The 16,340-nt window shown below is 44.6% G+C and overlaps 1 protein-coding gene across 1 annotated transcript in view; it reads right to left on the reverse strand.

Moving 5' to 3' along the window:
• The window catches only part of adamtsl4 (ADAMTS-like 4), a 39,930-nt gene extending 25,473 nt beyond the window's left edge, over positions 1-14,457 (reverse strand). The window contains exons 1-4 of the mRNA XM_084358136.1: positions 14,310-14,457; positions 12,298-12,361; positions 8,397-9,004; positions 6,098-6,788 (exon numbers count right to left, since the gene is read on the reverse strand). Of these exons, the coding sequence (XP_084214262.1) occupies positions 6,098-6,788; positions 8,397-9,004; positions 12,298-12,361; positions 14,310-14,332 (1,386 nt within the window). The 5' untranslated portion in view covers positions 14,333-14,457. The remainder of the gene's footprint in view (positions 1-6,097; positions 6,789-8,396; positions 9,005-12,297; positions 12,362-14,309) is intronic.
• Positions 14,458-16,340: the final 1,883 nt, after the last annotated feature.

A 16,340-nucleotide genomic window follows, 5' to 3' on the forward strand; every position in this document is an offset into this window, starting at 1 on the left:
GATCAATAACTGAAACCAGAACTGGGCTGAAAATGACAATCCTTCCATGTTTCACTTTCCACAAACCCACATCTTATATCTACAAACCAGAGTGTTTTCATGCACAGCGAGAACTCTTCATTTACACATATTTTTATAATGACACACAAAGAGAGGCGGGAAGTGTTAACAGCTTTGCTCCTAATTCTCAGCACTGCACTGAATCGTGTAAAGGAGCTTTAAATGTGTTGGGTAACTTCTTCTTCTGTCTGGAGCCTTCTGAAACTGGATCCAAAATTGGAAAATTTTTTGAAAAATCCCTGCACACAAAATTTGGACGGTGTAAATCGAATCATTGCTGCAGAAATCATGTGGCTGCGCATGTTTTAGATCTGCCTTGTTTGTCTTTATGGTTTTAGACAGCTCACTGGATGTTGCCCTTGAGGTTGTTTCGAGGGTGAAATGAATGTGTTTGAAATTTCTAAATTTTCAATCTATGTAAGCTTTCCTGGTTAGACGAGCAGTTCAGCATTTTGGGAAATAAACGTATTTGTTGACGCCACTGGTTTTTTTTTTATGTCTATTAAATATAAGGCTACAGCCAGCCATGGTTATCATCCTACACTAAATCTAAAACTTACACAAATAGCAGTGAAAGAACTGAAAAACTAAAATAACACCTTGCAGCCAGCAACTGGTTAGCTTAGCTTAGCTTAGCTTAGCTTAGCTTAGCATAAAGACTGGAAAAGGGGTAAAACTGAAGGCTGAATGTAAATGTCCAACCTCTGGACTTGCAGACTGACTGTTCGCTGTCATCACATTAAGTCTGTGAGGGTGTGAGACAGCCAGGCTTTATAAGCCTCTGATAGACAGACCTAAAGACTACAATAATAAAATGCATTTGATTACCTCTGCAGCCAATACTTCTACTTATTCCTGTATCATGACATGGTTGAATATTAATAGCATCCGCTCGAGGCCCCCTGTGGACTGAATGAATTATGGGTTTGGACAGCTCTCAGCACTCACAGACTTCCCACGTACATGCCCGCAAAGTTTACAAGTCTGCAAAAGCGTTGAAATTCAGACATTTGTATTCAGCCAAAGCATAAAAATGAAATATTGTGGTTTCAAGGTTTTACAGAAATTTACGACTATTTCCTGGAGATTTGCTGTCACTGTTTTTACACTAAAGTGTTTGTACAGATTAAACAAACAAGGTATAGTGTGTCAATTAGTGAGCTTTAGAGGTGCTGCTGGTAGATTTTGTTACGTTTAGACAGAGCCAGGCTGTAGCTGTTTCCCAGTGCTTTACCTGGTCTCTGTGCTAAGCTGAGCTAACCAGCAGCTGGCTGTAGCTTCTTACTCACCGTACAGACACGAGAGTGGTGTTTCTCATCTGACTAAAGAAAGCAAATAACCATATTTCTCACAGTGTCAAATTAAAAACAGAGCACAAGATGGAAGAAGTTTGGAACGTGAGACGGAGAAAAGGCAGAAAGCGATGAAAGGCGACATGAAGGAAGGACCTTGAGCGAAACTCTGAGCACACAGGAGCTGATATAAACACTTTAACAAGAGGCGACGTACCTGGTTTTTGTAGAGAAGCAGGTACTCGTTAAAGAACTAAAGCAAACAAAGTGCAGACCACTCTGAATGAGTCAATGTGCTGTGTGTGTGTGTGTGTGTGCGTGAGTCACATAAACCCACACATCTGGGCCTGTTTGTCGCTTCATGAGAACAACATTAAGCGTGTCAGGGTCTGCACACAGTCATTACAGCTGAGGAGTGTTGCTCCGTGCTGATAGTCATAATAATATATTTCCTTTTTAACAACGCCTGTTTAATGACAGGCTGTGATTAGATCATCGGGCTCTCGATCGCTGCAGCAGCCTGGAGACACATCGGTGTACCTGGTAGGTTTCAGCTACGGGAACAAGCTCAGTGAGATGTTCATGTAGAACATAGAAAAACATCAATTACCATGAGTTGGGTTGTCGTCCGCTTACCAAACTTAAAGGTTAAATATATCTTTTGAACATTAATATAGAGGCAAACATCTATCTGCTATGTAAAGATATAGAAACAAATAATAGTTGCAGCCATAGATTGTGTGTAGCCTCTGAGGTGAAGCCAAGGACAGAAGAGTCTGTAAGCAAGCTGCAATAACTGAAGACGACTCAGATGAATAAAACATTTTTCACATTTTCTCTTTTGTATTTTGACAGCTGGACATTAAAGGTGATTCAAAGCGGTTTCTGCCTCCTTTGTTTTCACTGCAAACACGACGGTGGCAGCAGCAAAGAGACGGAGCGAGGCTGCCTGCCGCTCTCGTGAACAGACACGGAGCGGTGAAGAAAGACAGTGTTGGAGCCACATCGTCTTCAAAGTGCGATTATCCGGTTTGGGACATGAAACGAAAAAATTCTTAACTATTAATTGCGTCACACTGCGAACCATTTCCTCTATTTTGAGGTAAAACCTGCTCTGTTAAGCTGTGTGAGGAGATTATACCTAATCGGTAGCCGCAGCCTGCGGTGGTCAGACTAGTAAGGCAACCTAATAAGGACAATATTGAGTGAGATTACTCGGACTGAGACTATAAAAAAGGGGAAGAAAGCGGGGCAAATGGAGGATTTTGAATGCTAAGATGAGCATGTCTTCCCCTGCTACCTACGTGCATCTCAACTTCTGCTGCTTCTGATCTCGCCTCACTTGCTGATGTTGCAGAGGCATGTACTGTTAGAGCTCCTCTGTAAATATTTACATTGACTTGGAGGACATAAAAAAGGAGCTAAGGCGAGAGAATCGTCAAAATTTGGGTCGAAAGACTTGAGGAAGGAGAGGACAGAAAGAGGAGAGTGTCTTTCTTTGAAACGTCTGCTTCAAGCTGGTTTGTCTCAGACAGCTTCTTCTCAGATTCCACCTTTTCCTCCCCTCTCCCTCTGACAGAATAACTTCTCCTCTTGTTACACTCTGCGCTCTCTCACACACACAGACACACACACAGACACACACACACACACACACACACACACACACACACACACACACACACACACTCACACATATATACAGCTTTTCTCTCTCTCGCTCTCTCTCACACAAACACTTTTCCATGAATCTCTCTCCTCCTCTGGCACAAACTTCCCCTCGTCTTCCTGCAGAATCTTTTTCTCTCCGTCCTGCTCCATCTGTTGCTGCCGCTTCCTCGCTTTTACTCGCCTGTCTCCTCTGCTAACACATCCCTCCGCCTCATTCTCACCAGCCTTCATCTCCATTTCTTCTTTCCCTCCCTCCCTCCCTCCCCTCTGCACCTTTTCTCTCCCTTTGCCCTTTAGCTCACCCTCCCACTACTGTGTGCAGATTTTCTAAAAACAGTACTCTCTTTCACTACTACTTAACCACGTCACTTCCTTTACCACCCTCTTTACACTCTACACACACATAGACACACACACACACACTTCCCCTTTTGCCCTCCTCATTTCCTCTGTCCCTCTCTTGGTTCCCCACTTGCTTCTACACAACAGTAAAAACACACGCTTGCAATGGGCCTCGGGCACTGTGTGTTATGAGAAACACACCTAATAGATAATAGAAGTGTCACACGCAGTATGGCTCAATCCCTCAATCACACACACACACACACACACATATATACAGTGCATACAAGCCTGGGCAAATTCCACCATTCATCAGCTTTTAAACCAATTTTTAAGCAATGAAAAGATGTGCACAGGCGATCCACTGCAGGAGCAAACAAGGCTAAAGCAGAGGGCTAATGTTGGGTAAATATGTAACCCAATGAGTCAGGCAGGCTCAGCCATCACAGGACTGCTATTAGCGCTGCTGGCACACACAGAGCCGGTATTCTGCCAGCTACTAAATCTGTTTTAACATGGGGACTATCACACAGAGCCCGGCGGAGACAGAAAGAAAGAAAGAGGGGGATGAAAGAGGACGGGAGGGGCTGCCAAATTAAGAAGGAAAAGTCAAGTGCCCGAGAGTGCCAACCTGGCCCCTAATTCAAGTGTCTACTTCCACTTCTGTGAGAGCCAGTTGTGGAAATAACATGTGAGCGCGTAAGCGTGTGAGTGTGCGCTAGTCGTTCACTTAAGTCTTATCGTATCCCCGTACGCTCCCACTTAAAGCAGACCTGCTACAAGTGGTCTGCTGGCATAAATAACCCGCTCACATGTCACTCAGTCAAGTATTTCTGTCCCCATGATCAAATCTTAGAAGGGACGACGGATCAGTTTCCTTTATTCGTCCGATCCTCAGTCCATCACGTGCCATGTCTCACACATGGATGTTCGATTTTTTATGAAACTCAAGCAGCAATGAGACTTTCTCACCACTGCAACAGCATCTGACGAGCCCAAAACAGATGTCAGGTCATGTTGTTTTTTTGTTTTTATTCATGTATCCGTGTTTTGGAATTGTTAAAATGTTCAGATAGAATTACCAACATGAGTTTTTAGTTTGCTCCTTATGAGCCTGATCGCCACTTGAGATCATCTGGCCGGGCCCTTCAAACCCTACTAATGCCTCCAAAAAAATGGTTAGCTCGCTGACATACAGTCCTATATTAGTTTCCTGATTTATTTTGAATTACCTAAGCCTGTCACCGTGGCTGAAGGCAGGACAAAAACAAGTTAAATTGGATGTGTGTAAAAGCTTCTGGAGGGAGATGAGGTTACCACCATTTGTTTATCCATCATTTGTGCAGAAAGACCTTATGATTCATGTGTGTCCTATCTGGGATGTGATGAAGTTTTTGTTTCCTAACTAAATCTAAGGTTAAAGAGATTTCAGTATGTTGAAGTGCAGTTTTAAATATTGCAAATCGCAGCCATGTTGGACAGGATAATTGTGACACTAAATCGTCCTATGCTGACTTCAGAGGCTTCCAAAAGAGTAGGTTCAATCCTGTTACTGTTATTATTCACAACATCCACAAATCATTTTGTTTCTACAAAATACTTAACTAAAAAAAGTTTCAGTTCACACTTAATTGAACAAAGGAAGCCGCTGCAAATGCAGCTGTCAAATGTTTATGACTGCAAATTCGATCAAGCTGAAATCTGTGACTCTCCACATGTTGTCACTCTCTCCGGGGTACGAAATGATTTATTGTTTGAAATATCGTGGAGGATTGTGTGAGAGCCTGCTGTTAATTTGAAGCAGCCATTGGAAAAAGTTGGTAAATGTGCAAGCTAGCCAAGTGGAGCTGATTCTGATTTTGACATATGTGAAATGTCACACGCTCGCCAGGACAGGTGCAGCCTGAAAATGTCAACATTCTTATGCTTTAAAATATTACACCATACAGCATATTATCAAAACATTAATTAAACGACATTGTGGATCCGATCTTTTCCCTCTTTTTCCGAGATATTCGCTCTCAATTTCACATTACATTGAGTGAAATCAAGTGTGGCATTCCTGTCTCGGTGAGACCTGAGTTACTCGAGGTCGCCCTCGGTTTCTCACCTGTGTGTTGAGGGTGAGTCGGACTGTCTGACACGACCCGCCTGTCTGTATCTCCGCCCACTCTTCTTGGCAGCACGTCGCACACTTTGCTACAAATAATGTGCTCACTATGCTGCACTGAGAGGTATGGAGTAGGTCGCAACCCCAATCAACACCGCAGGCCTCGAGCCAGACAGGACATCAAATCGATAGACACACACATTTACACTTACAAACACTCAGGCTCTTTTCATACTCACACATACGTGCAATCGGTTGCCCAGATACTGATTGCAGACACATGAGCGTGTGTGGCTTCACAACGGAGGTGTGTATTCTGGTGGTGACCCAGAATACACACACGCCTTGGAGCAGCGGAGGCGCTCGCAGTCAGTTTCCATCCGAGCGCTCATAGACAACCAGCCAGTGTTGGAGCTGGGGAATGATCTACCTATCAAATACACTCTGCTGACCTTCAGCTCCTCGTCTAACTGCTCCCCTCAGCACACGGCATGATTATAAATCAAGCATGACTGCAGGCTGAGTGAGGCAGCTGGTGTGAATGTGAGTTGCTGATATTATTAAAAGGGCGTGAAGGCGGTAAATTAAGAGGAATATTTCTGCTGTTCCCGGAGATCTTTACCTGTGAGAAGCACCTGCGGTACTCCTTCTCCGGCCCGGAGCATCTGTACACCTGAGGAGCTCCTCTCCCTCCAGCCCTGCCTGACTCCACTCCCATGTGCGGGATGTGGGGGTGCTGTAGTGGGTAGACGTTGCCGGTTTGTGGGACCTGGGGGCTGAAGCCTGGGTGGAGCTCTCTGTCTCTGTGCACGGGGCTGGGGCGGTGCAGAGAAGTGGAAAAAGGTGAAGCGGCGGCGGGGGAGTTTGAGCGGGAGAGAGGAGGGACTGGAGGAGGCGGTGCGGTGACGGAGTGCCAGTCAAATCGTTGGCGGTTTGGCAAGTGGGAGGGCGACGAGGAGCGTGAGAAGGTGCGAGGAGGTGGCACTCTCGCTCTCGCGTGATCTATATTTGGTCTGTCAAAGTGGCGGTGGTGTGGCGGGTTTCCAGTTGTGGTGGTCGTCGTGGGCGACTCCTCAGCAGCAGGTGCGTCTGTGATCTCCACGTCCTCGCTCCTCCCCGCCTCCCTTTCTTCTCCATCACTCTCCGCCTCTTCTTCCTCTTTCCCGTTGGTCTCGGCGTCGATTTCCCCGGGGGGCGGTGTTGCAACGTCAGTACCATTGGCGGTGTGGCGAGCCTGCCGGTTGGGACGATGCAGAGGCAGAGAGAACGGGACCCTGCCGTACCCGAACTGACCTGGACGGATGCTGGAAGATCTGCGAGTCAAAGTGAATGAGACATAAAAAGGAAGAAGATTAACAGATGGACAGAAAGAGCCAGAGGCGGTGACAATGACAAAGATAAAGAAAGCGGAAAGATGGTAAATTTCAGATGCAGCTCATGTTGCTGTTCAACATAATAATAACCGACGTGGAGCCGGAAGGCTGCGGTCAGGGAACGTAGTAATGCACTGCCTGTGTATATGAGAAAAACCAGAGGTAATGATGTAATTACACAGCAGATACCAGGGCCACAGATGGGCATAACGCCAACTCCCAACGCTCAAAACATCATAACAAACCCTCAGTAACGCCTAAACAATGTCAGCACTTTAACTTATGGCACCTGGATGAGTCATAAGCTTGTGTTTTATTTTGGTGATGTGATTGCTGATGAGTCACCGGTGACTTTTTACCGTGTTCCCTGTGATGAGGTACAAATCTTCTCTTTGTCTGGTGGCTTTTGCTGCTCACCCTTAACAATTGAGTTCTTCTGTTTGTTCTAAACAAGCCGGCGTTGCTACTGCCAGCAAGGCAAAACTCACTTCCTGTGTGCTGGAGTCATTTTCCTGGGGGCTGGGGTGCTGAGCAAGGCATATGTAGAAGCTTACGTTAACTGAAAATTGATTGACTCAGAGTTTCTGTGTCGTATCTCTGACCTTTGACATTTAAAGACACTTTAATCTACAAGAAAATGTTGATAAATTTTGTTTTCAGACCTCGACCGATAACAACTTTTACACCAGTTTTAATAGTTTTGAGTTAGAAAGATCTGATGATGACATATTGACCAATACATTTGGGAAAAGTTACACATACTTGGAACATACTTGGACTTGCACTGACAGGTGAAGTGAATAACATTGATCCTCTTATTGCAATCAAATGTTCTGCTGGTAAATTGTATGCCAATCATATTGATGCCACTTGACTAGCATGACCCACCCAAACACATGGCAACAGCTTTCTCAGGCAACGGTGGACAATATGCCCTGACACACCAAAAAAAAACTGCTCAGGAACGGCCCGAAGATGGTGACAATTAGCTCAAAGTGTCAACTTGACTTCCAAATTCCCCAGATCCAAATCCGATCAAGCAATCGCGGGCCATCTGGGAATAAGTCCAATCCATGGATGGCCCATTTTGGATCAGACTTGGCTCTTGACCCATCAAAGCCAGGACACGGGACCTCTGGGAGTGTCCTGTGGTCTCTGGTATCAGGGTGTTGGCGGCAAATCCTTTAAGTCCTGTGGGTTGTGAGGTGGGGCCTCCCTGGATCGGACTTGTTCCGGCATGTTGCATGGATGTTCAATCTTATTGGGATCTGGGGAAACTGAAGGCTAGGTCGATGCCTTGAGCTCTTTGTTACGCTCCGTGGGCCATTCTTCAACACTGAGGGGGTGTACGCGGTCTGTGACAATGTTTGGGTAGGTGGTGCGTGACAAGTAGACTCAAGGTTTTCCCAACAGAAAAATGTATTGTTATAAAATGATCAATGTTATCCACTTCACCTGTCAGATTGGTGTATGTGAAGGTACTGATAAATCTGTGATAACCAGCCTCTAATTGGTTAGTTTGCTTCCTAATTATCCAGGCACACTCACCTCCTCGCAGGCACACCATCTCGACTGGGCGAGACCGACCTTCTGTTCCCACCTCCTCCAGGCCTCACTGCTCCAGGATTGGTCGGCCTCCTGACGGTCCTTGTTGGCTGGTTGTAGCTGTGTGAAGGAGCGTGGTAGGGAGATCGAAAAACAGATACGTGGTCTTGATTGGTTGGGGGGAATTCTGGCTGGTAGAAAGGAGCTGATGGATTGGCCTGTCCCGGTACAGGAGCAGCTCCCCCTCCAACTCCTCCTCCTCCTCCTCCAACAGCGTTGGTATTTCGATACAGCGACAATCCCGGGTTGTGATTGGTGGGGATGGAAGGGGAGTGATAAGGTGAGTGTTGCCCGGGGTAACGAGGAGGGTAGTAGGGACGCACAGGTGAGATGACAGGACCTCCGATGCCCCCGGGTAAATAACCTGCCCAGTTCGGTGGAGAATGGGAGAGTGGAGGGGTCTGAGGAGGCGGAGGAGGTAAACACTTCCTGCTCCTCTGTGAGACGCCCACGCCGCAGGTCTGAGAGCATTCAGACCACTCCTCCCAGACAGACCACACCCCCTCCACAGGCTCCGCCTCAAACGCCTGTCTGGACCGTCGGCCTGCCACCTGACACACACACACACACACACACACACACACACAGGGAGACACTTGATTACATATAGCAACTTTACATTGTTTAATCCAGAGGTTCCACGTATCAGGCTACATGGAAACGGTATGATTTATCAAAAAAGCTGAATAATATGTTATTATTAGTGCTGAAACTAATGATCATTTTCACTATCAGTTATTTTTCTTATTATTTTTGATTTACCAATAATTTTTTTAGTGGATGAAATGTCAAAAACAACTTCCAGGAGTCCACAATGACGTCTTCAATTGCCTTGCTTTTTTTGCCTTATTTCTTGTTTCGTCCAACCAACAGTCCAAAACCTAAAACTTTTCAGTTTACAAGCATACAAAATTAAGAAAACCAGACAACAGCTTGAATTTTTGCCATTTTTGCTTAAAAATGGCATCAATCAACCGATCAACAACATTTTTTTAGCTATTTTATCCTATTTGGTAATTACCTTGAATCTGCCTGTGCTACATTTTTCCTCATCCCTGTCTCACCGTGACAGGAATATACTGATTTTTAACAAAAGGTCATCTGTTCAGAAGGTAACCCGTCCATCATCGCCACCTTTCAGCATTCAGCAGTACAAGATATCTGTGAGGCCACTACCTGCACCTCTGTGCTTTTATCTTCTCTTTGTAAAATACAGACCAAAAAAAACAAGGTTTCTTGAAAAATGGTGTTCAATACTAATAAAGTCCCTGATTTAATCCAGCAGCTGCATCTGTGTTCACTCCATTACTCACAGAAAGTTGGTTGATTTTGTGCTTCGGGTTGTGAAGATTGTGTCAGTTTTCAATATGATTTAAAGTTTATAAAAGTTAGAATGGTTAAATAGGTACTTTAAATGGACACTATGCCGTTTTGGAAAATAAATTACAATATTAATGAAGTAATATGAACTCAGAAATGCTTATTTTTTCTATAAGTGAATAAACTCTCACTGTTATAAAGGTGGCAGGGTACGCCAAATATTAACAAAGTAAAACAGTATGAAATTGTGTTATCCTTTAAAGGCAGTTTCTTTATTCAGTCATGAAAGTCAATCACTGGAGATGAAGGTCATTTCTTCCTCAAAACTACGTAGTGCCCCTTTAACTGACTGTTCAAGTGCAGTGAAACTGATTGTAAACGCTGCAGGCTTTGGCAACATTTTAAAGAAGTACTTAGCTAAGCAAAAACGTTGCCATTGCAAAATCAAAAATCTCTGGAAGGACTTATTTTTTCACAGTCCACTGATGAGCTGCAGTCTCGTGAGTTTCCTTCCTCTGGGGCCAAAATGTAAATCCTGAACCTTTCATAGTTCAGTCAAGCTTAGAAGAGACTCGGTCACCTGCCAGCAGCTTAAGAGCAGATGGATAAATTCAACAAAGTTGGTGTCACATGAAATTGCTGCAGAAATAACAAGATCTGATCCGATCTGGCTGGGCACGTGTGTTTGTATACATATGTGTGAGTGCCAGCTCAAGCTTTGATGTCTTCGTCCGTGGCTGTCATAAATGTTTCTCCCCTCATTTCATAACCGACGCGTTGGCCTGGTTGGCAGAGCCGCAAACATGAGAGCTGAACAAAAGTTTCCATTCAGAAAGAACCAAAACATGAATCTGCGCTCCACTTCGCCTCCCTCTCTTTTCGAGTGTGTAAACGTGTGTACATGGGCAGAAATGTGCGAGTAAACACACTGTACAAACTGTGCGTGGAGGGAGAGGACAGGTGTAAGCGGCATACTGGAGTTCCTGTCTCTGTCTGAGGTAAAATGGCAGGAGGGTGGGAGGAAAGGAAGCAGACAGGCCTAATGACTCGGAGTGTGTGTGTGTTTCTGGACGGGAGGTGTGGTCTGTTGTAATGAGTGACATCAAACACACAGCTGCCACATAACTGGGACCATTAATGAGCTCCGTGCAGTGACCCTGCAGCAGCCACCGCTGACCTCTCCAGCTACTGGGTAAACTCCTGCGACACTGTACGACCAGGCCTGAACCAGACGGTGCTGTCGCTGTGAAACCTGCCCTCCCCTCTGATTACACTGTTCATACTGTGGGGTCCTGTCCAGCTGTGGACCCCTTTAAAGGACGCCTTCACATTTTTGTCTTAAAACAATACTGACACACCCAAATATACACTGAACTTCATCACTGTTGTAATAGTGAAAGAGAAACAAACTACACAGTTCCACTTCTTTCTATGTAGTGAGTAACAATTCACCTTTTTAAGCCCTGAGTATTGAATTTGTGGATGCGATGCATACAGTATGGATGTTTTTAGTTATTTGGTCGGTCGACGTTATTGTGTGTTTCATGCTGAGTATTTCTGACTCTGCAGTAGCCCAGGCTTTGCCCTTTTGATGCACCAGTGTGCAATTCTTTCCCACCCTTATTTATCTACTCTGACCTCATGCTGATCCCCCATTACACTGCCAAAAATCGACCAACTGTCTCCACCACCTTTCAACGTAAAGTGACGCCCTTGCTTTAAACATCCAGCAAGTTACCATGCGACAATTCTTTCTGGCCACCTGGTAAAGTCCAATATTCACTCTCTCTTAGCTCTGATTTTGGTCTCCACCAACTCCTGAGGGGTGTATCTCATGCTTAAGCGACTACATGCTTCACTATGTTCACCAGCTAATTGCTTTTTAAGTGTACAGAGGGTTTTTTAGGGGGTTTTATCTAAAAAACAGTTGCCTGCTGTGGCTGAAAACAGTCCCTACGAGAGCAGTGAGAGTGGACCAATACAGTAAAGTTGCGGACCAGACAGCTAAACAATGAGCTGAAGCCGAAGGAAGCAGCAGATTCAGGTGATAACTCTCTCGAGGTTTTCTATTACATGCAACTCTCATCACATTGTTTTATAACGTCATTTGATTGAATGCTATTATGAAAATATCAATTATAGCTGCTTCACGCTAACTAACTTAACTGGATTGTCTTAAAAAATGCATTAACACAAAGCTGAAAACAAGGCTGTTATTGTCAACAGTCACACATAAAGAGATTCCTTCCTAAGTTGATGTGAAATTTCGGCAACTGAGTTAAATTAAATCAAGACACTATCTTTCAAAATTACAGACTTTTTAGTTAGGAAATTCCCTCTTTGTGTTTTCTTTGACTGAACAGAAGGAACATTTGCATCCAACAACCCTTTAATTGTACAACCGGTCCTGTCAGGTTGTTTTAAGACACATTGTGGAAAAATGTGATCAATCCTCGTCACCTTTCACCCCTCTATAGTGATGCTGTTGTCTGTGAATCTCCCTCATAATGAGCTGATGACTCACCTTCCTCTTGGCGGCCTTGGTCACGGAGGTCGTGACCACCACAAATCCCCACAGCACATAGAGCCTGGACGGAGGGAGAACAGAGGGTGAGAGAAGTGGCAGATCTACACGAGTTTAAATATCAGCAGGTTGAATACGTCTTTTGTAAAGGACATAATTCTTCCATGACCTAACCGTTAAGTTGGTATATGTTGTGTGAACCCACAGAGACTTTCATTGTTCCCTGCCCAGAGCTCCTCAACGTTTTTGAACCTTTTCCCCAAAATGTGTTAGACGTGTTGAGTGAACACCCTATCAAATGTTCCAGTGACCTAACTGTACTCTCACAAACCCAATGATGCCACTTTCTTTGCCACAACAGGTGGCGTGGGGGCTCAAGCGGGAGGTGAACACAAGTTTCTTTTTCCCCTTCAGGGCTCACAGGCAAAGATCTCAATCAATCTGGGGAATCTTGGCAGGCACTAACAAACTAATGGGTTTAAACAGTGAGTATGTTTTCCCTCTGCATGCCTCTCTCCAGGGCTACACACACCCTGAGGATGTGGTTTTCACACACAGACTCTCACACACACACACACACATACACAACAACCATCACACTCACAGGCGCAATCAGTCACAACATCCAAAATCATCTTGTACAGTGAGGTACTTTTTATTTGAGGTCTGATGTTCAAAGGACGTGGTTTGCGGTGTGGGACGAGGTTGAATGTCTCCTCTAATTTTGGGTTCCTGTCCTTAAATTTGACATGAAACTACTTTAGGAAGCAGCAGAATGTGAAGTGCATCTGAAAAATGGATTTAGTCTTATATTTAGGCCTTAAAATGTTGTGGTTTTTTCCCTTTAAGGTGAAAGATACAGTTACTTGTTTCTCAAGAAAATCTTATTTTCTTAAAGGTGCACTATGTAGGTCTAGGTAAGAAATTTTAAGACCTTCATCGACTGATTTTTTACGCCTAAACAAACTAAATAAACAAACTCTCTATGTTTTCATGACTGAATAAACTAAATAAACAAACTGACCTTAAAGAACAACACAGTTTCATACTGTTTCACTTTGTTTACATGTGGCGGACCCTGCCACCTTTCTAGCTTCAAACAGTGTTATGGGGACCTTATTTTCCTCTGAGAACAGCTTTTTTATTCAGTTTTAGAAAACATACACATTTCTGAGTTTGTATTATCGCCTCATTAATATCGTGAACGTTAAAATTCTGAGTTTGAATTTCTTCTCTACATGGTGCCCCTTTAAATCAGCTGTTTTGTGGAAGGATCTCCGAGACAAGTGCATCAGAAACAAGTGTAATACCACCTCTTCATCTGCCAAGAAAACACTATGAACATGATACTAAACGATTTGCAAAGATGGACATTTCAGCGCTCGCCACGAGAGCCCAAACCATCACCGCAAGCACCAGTCCGCAGGCCACATGTAGTCAGAGTAATTGGTCCCTTCTTCCCAGTGTGGTGCACCGCCGTGGTCTCTGGAAGCTTCCCCACACCAGACTACATAACTACCCCGAAAAACACAGACAAAGGTCCCGCACAGTCCGACACAACAGAGCTGCTCAGGCCGAAGTAACGACCCCCTACCCGGGTCCACGTTTCCCTGGCCGCTACAGTGGCACATTGTAGAATAAACTCCGCGGGGACAGGGAGAGAGAGGGGGTATGGAGAGATATGCAACAGGGAGGAAATCGCACAAAAATCCGCCCTGAGGAGAAAGAGACGAACTCTAACCTAAACCCAGATGCCTTCGGGTGAATTCCTATCATATACCCTGCACGGCGCTCAGTGCGCAACGAGAAGGCGTCGTGCGTAAAAGCCAAAAAAAAAAAAAAGTTCGCCACAAAAAAAAAACTTTTTTAAAAAACTTTCCTCCACATTCATGAACTCAAACATGCCCGCTCAGAGGAGGATGCCCCACATGTGATGTTGTGGACAAGCAGACTGAGTTAGAAGAAGAAGAAGGAGAAGAAGCAGGTTGCAGCTGTGAGAGTCAAAGTTTTACCTGAATATTAAACTGAGCCGCATGCTCCTCCGAGAGTCTCCCGCGATCGATTATCAGTCCAGTCCGGTGATTTGATAGTGGTCCGTTCCGGTCCGTTCAGTCCTGAAAGAAATGTGATGAAGTCCTGCGAAGGCTTCTTCAGCTCTCTCTCTCTCTCTCTCTCTCTCTCTCTCTCTCTCTCTCTCTGTCCCCTTCCTCCTGTCACAGTCACTCCCCGTGATTTTTTGGAGAGTGGGTAGGGTTCCGTTTTTTTTCCCTCTCTCTCTCTCTCTCTCTTTCACTCGACAACTTTTTTTGGGTCCTTATTATAAACTGGTGTGACGCCTGGCAGCCAGGGGGCCAGGGGGGTGAGAGAGTGAGGGAGAGAGGGGAGACAGGAGACACAAAATGGACAGATTACACAACTCTCTCTCTCTCTCTCTCTCTCTCTGCCTCTCTCTCTTTCACACGCATAAACCATACACTCCCACTGCCCCTCACACACACACACATGCACCAGTATGGGCCCTGACTAAGCTATAATAACTCTCAGAGCCGCTTTCTTAGTTGCACAATCCAACATAAGAATGCTCCATTGTGCTAGGTCACAGTGATCAGTAGTAATGATCTACTCATTGTCGGAAACAGGCCTGAGCTGGCAGCATCTGCAGCAGAGACACTTTGTTGGGGAAGTACAAAGCCTTATGGGTTTGCTTTTGTGCCAATACAAACACTAATTGTTCAACAACAAAGTGGAAAATGGTTATTTTTTTTATATCTGCGTGGATGAAATACCGCTGCTGCTGCTGCTTCCCAAGATATTTCTGAGTGATACAAACATAGCTGTGTTTTCTCGTAACTGTTTAATCACAGTTGAGCACTTGAAAACAGACATGCTCCACCAATTTGGAGCTGAGATAAGTGCACCCAAGAGACGTCCCGCCTGTGTGTGTATATGATGCGTGTGTGTGTGTGTGTGTATGATGTGTGTGTGTGTGTGTGTGGGCTGTGAACTCCTCTCGGTTGCGGTCTGAAGCAGATGTGAGCACCACTGCCTGATTCCATACTTGTTTACACAATATTTATATGGTCGTGATCCATCGACCTCCCCAGCCAGACAGGACAGTTTTCAAAAACAGAACAATGCCGGCCGAACATAGCTCACAGGGGACAGTGGGAGGTAGAGTCCACAGAGGTGGAGAGAGGGGAAAAATGAAAAGATCTCAATGGGATGAAGAGCTTCAGTTTAGTTTTTAAAGGAGCTGATCTGTTGTGTGTCTACTGGAAAGAGCTTTTATCCAAGTTGGAAGAGAATGGATTGGAAATGCATCATCAAAGCCAAAATTAAGAGCGGTTAAGTTTGACACAAAGCCGTACAAGAACTGGTTTTCTTTCTTTCTTTTGAGGCTGGCAGATTCAAATGTACTGTTTTCAGCAATAAATCTGTGGGAGCTGAGTAAATCGAGAAACTTGAAACACAAGTCTCATTTTCTTCTGTATTGTACGGAGTACTAGTTCTTCATAAAACACCTTGACAAAACTAGAAAAAAAATGAACTGTTTAAACTGGAAACAGAAAAGTAAAGTAAATGTTGATATCAAAATGTAACGGCTACAGAACGATGACACCATCGGCATTCAGATTGGTTTCCTACAAACTTTGCTTTCATTGTGGTATTTTGTCTGCTGCCAGTTACAAAATCTCCTGGGAAAATGAAGGCTGACCGTCGATCAAGACAGGCTGGCTGCCTGGCACCAATTTTGTCTGTTGCCAGGCTGCCAGCCTGTTTAGTTTGCTGACTTTGCCTCAAAACTGGGGAGAAGGAAAGATTGATGATTTGGTCCTTAATATGATTTCTCTAGTCGGTTGTAATCATAACAAGCTGTTTAAGAATTTTGTTGTAAACCGGAAGGTCTGAAAATCTGATTAAAAAAACAAAACATATGAATTGGTTCTCTTTGTTTCAAGACTCTTTTAGCATCCTTTCAAATATATGCACTGCACTCTGGATCTGGTTTTTGTTAAACAGTGGCGTCTTTTACACCCATGAGG

Source organism: Pagrus pagrus (assembly GCF_965226575.1).
Source record: "Pagrus pagrus genome assembly, chromosome: 7".
In the NCBI taxonomy this organism is placed as follows: domain Eukaryota; kingdom Metazoa; phylum Chordata; class Actinopteri; order Spariformes; family Sparidae; genus Pagrus; species Pagrus pagrus.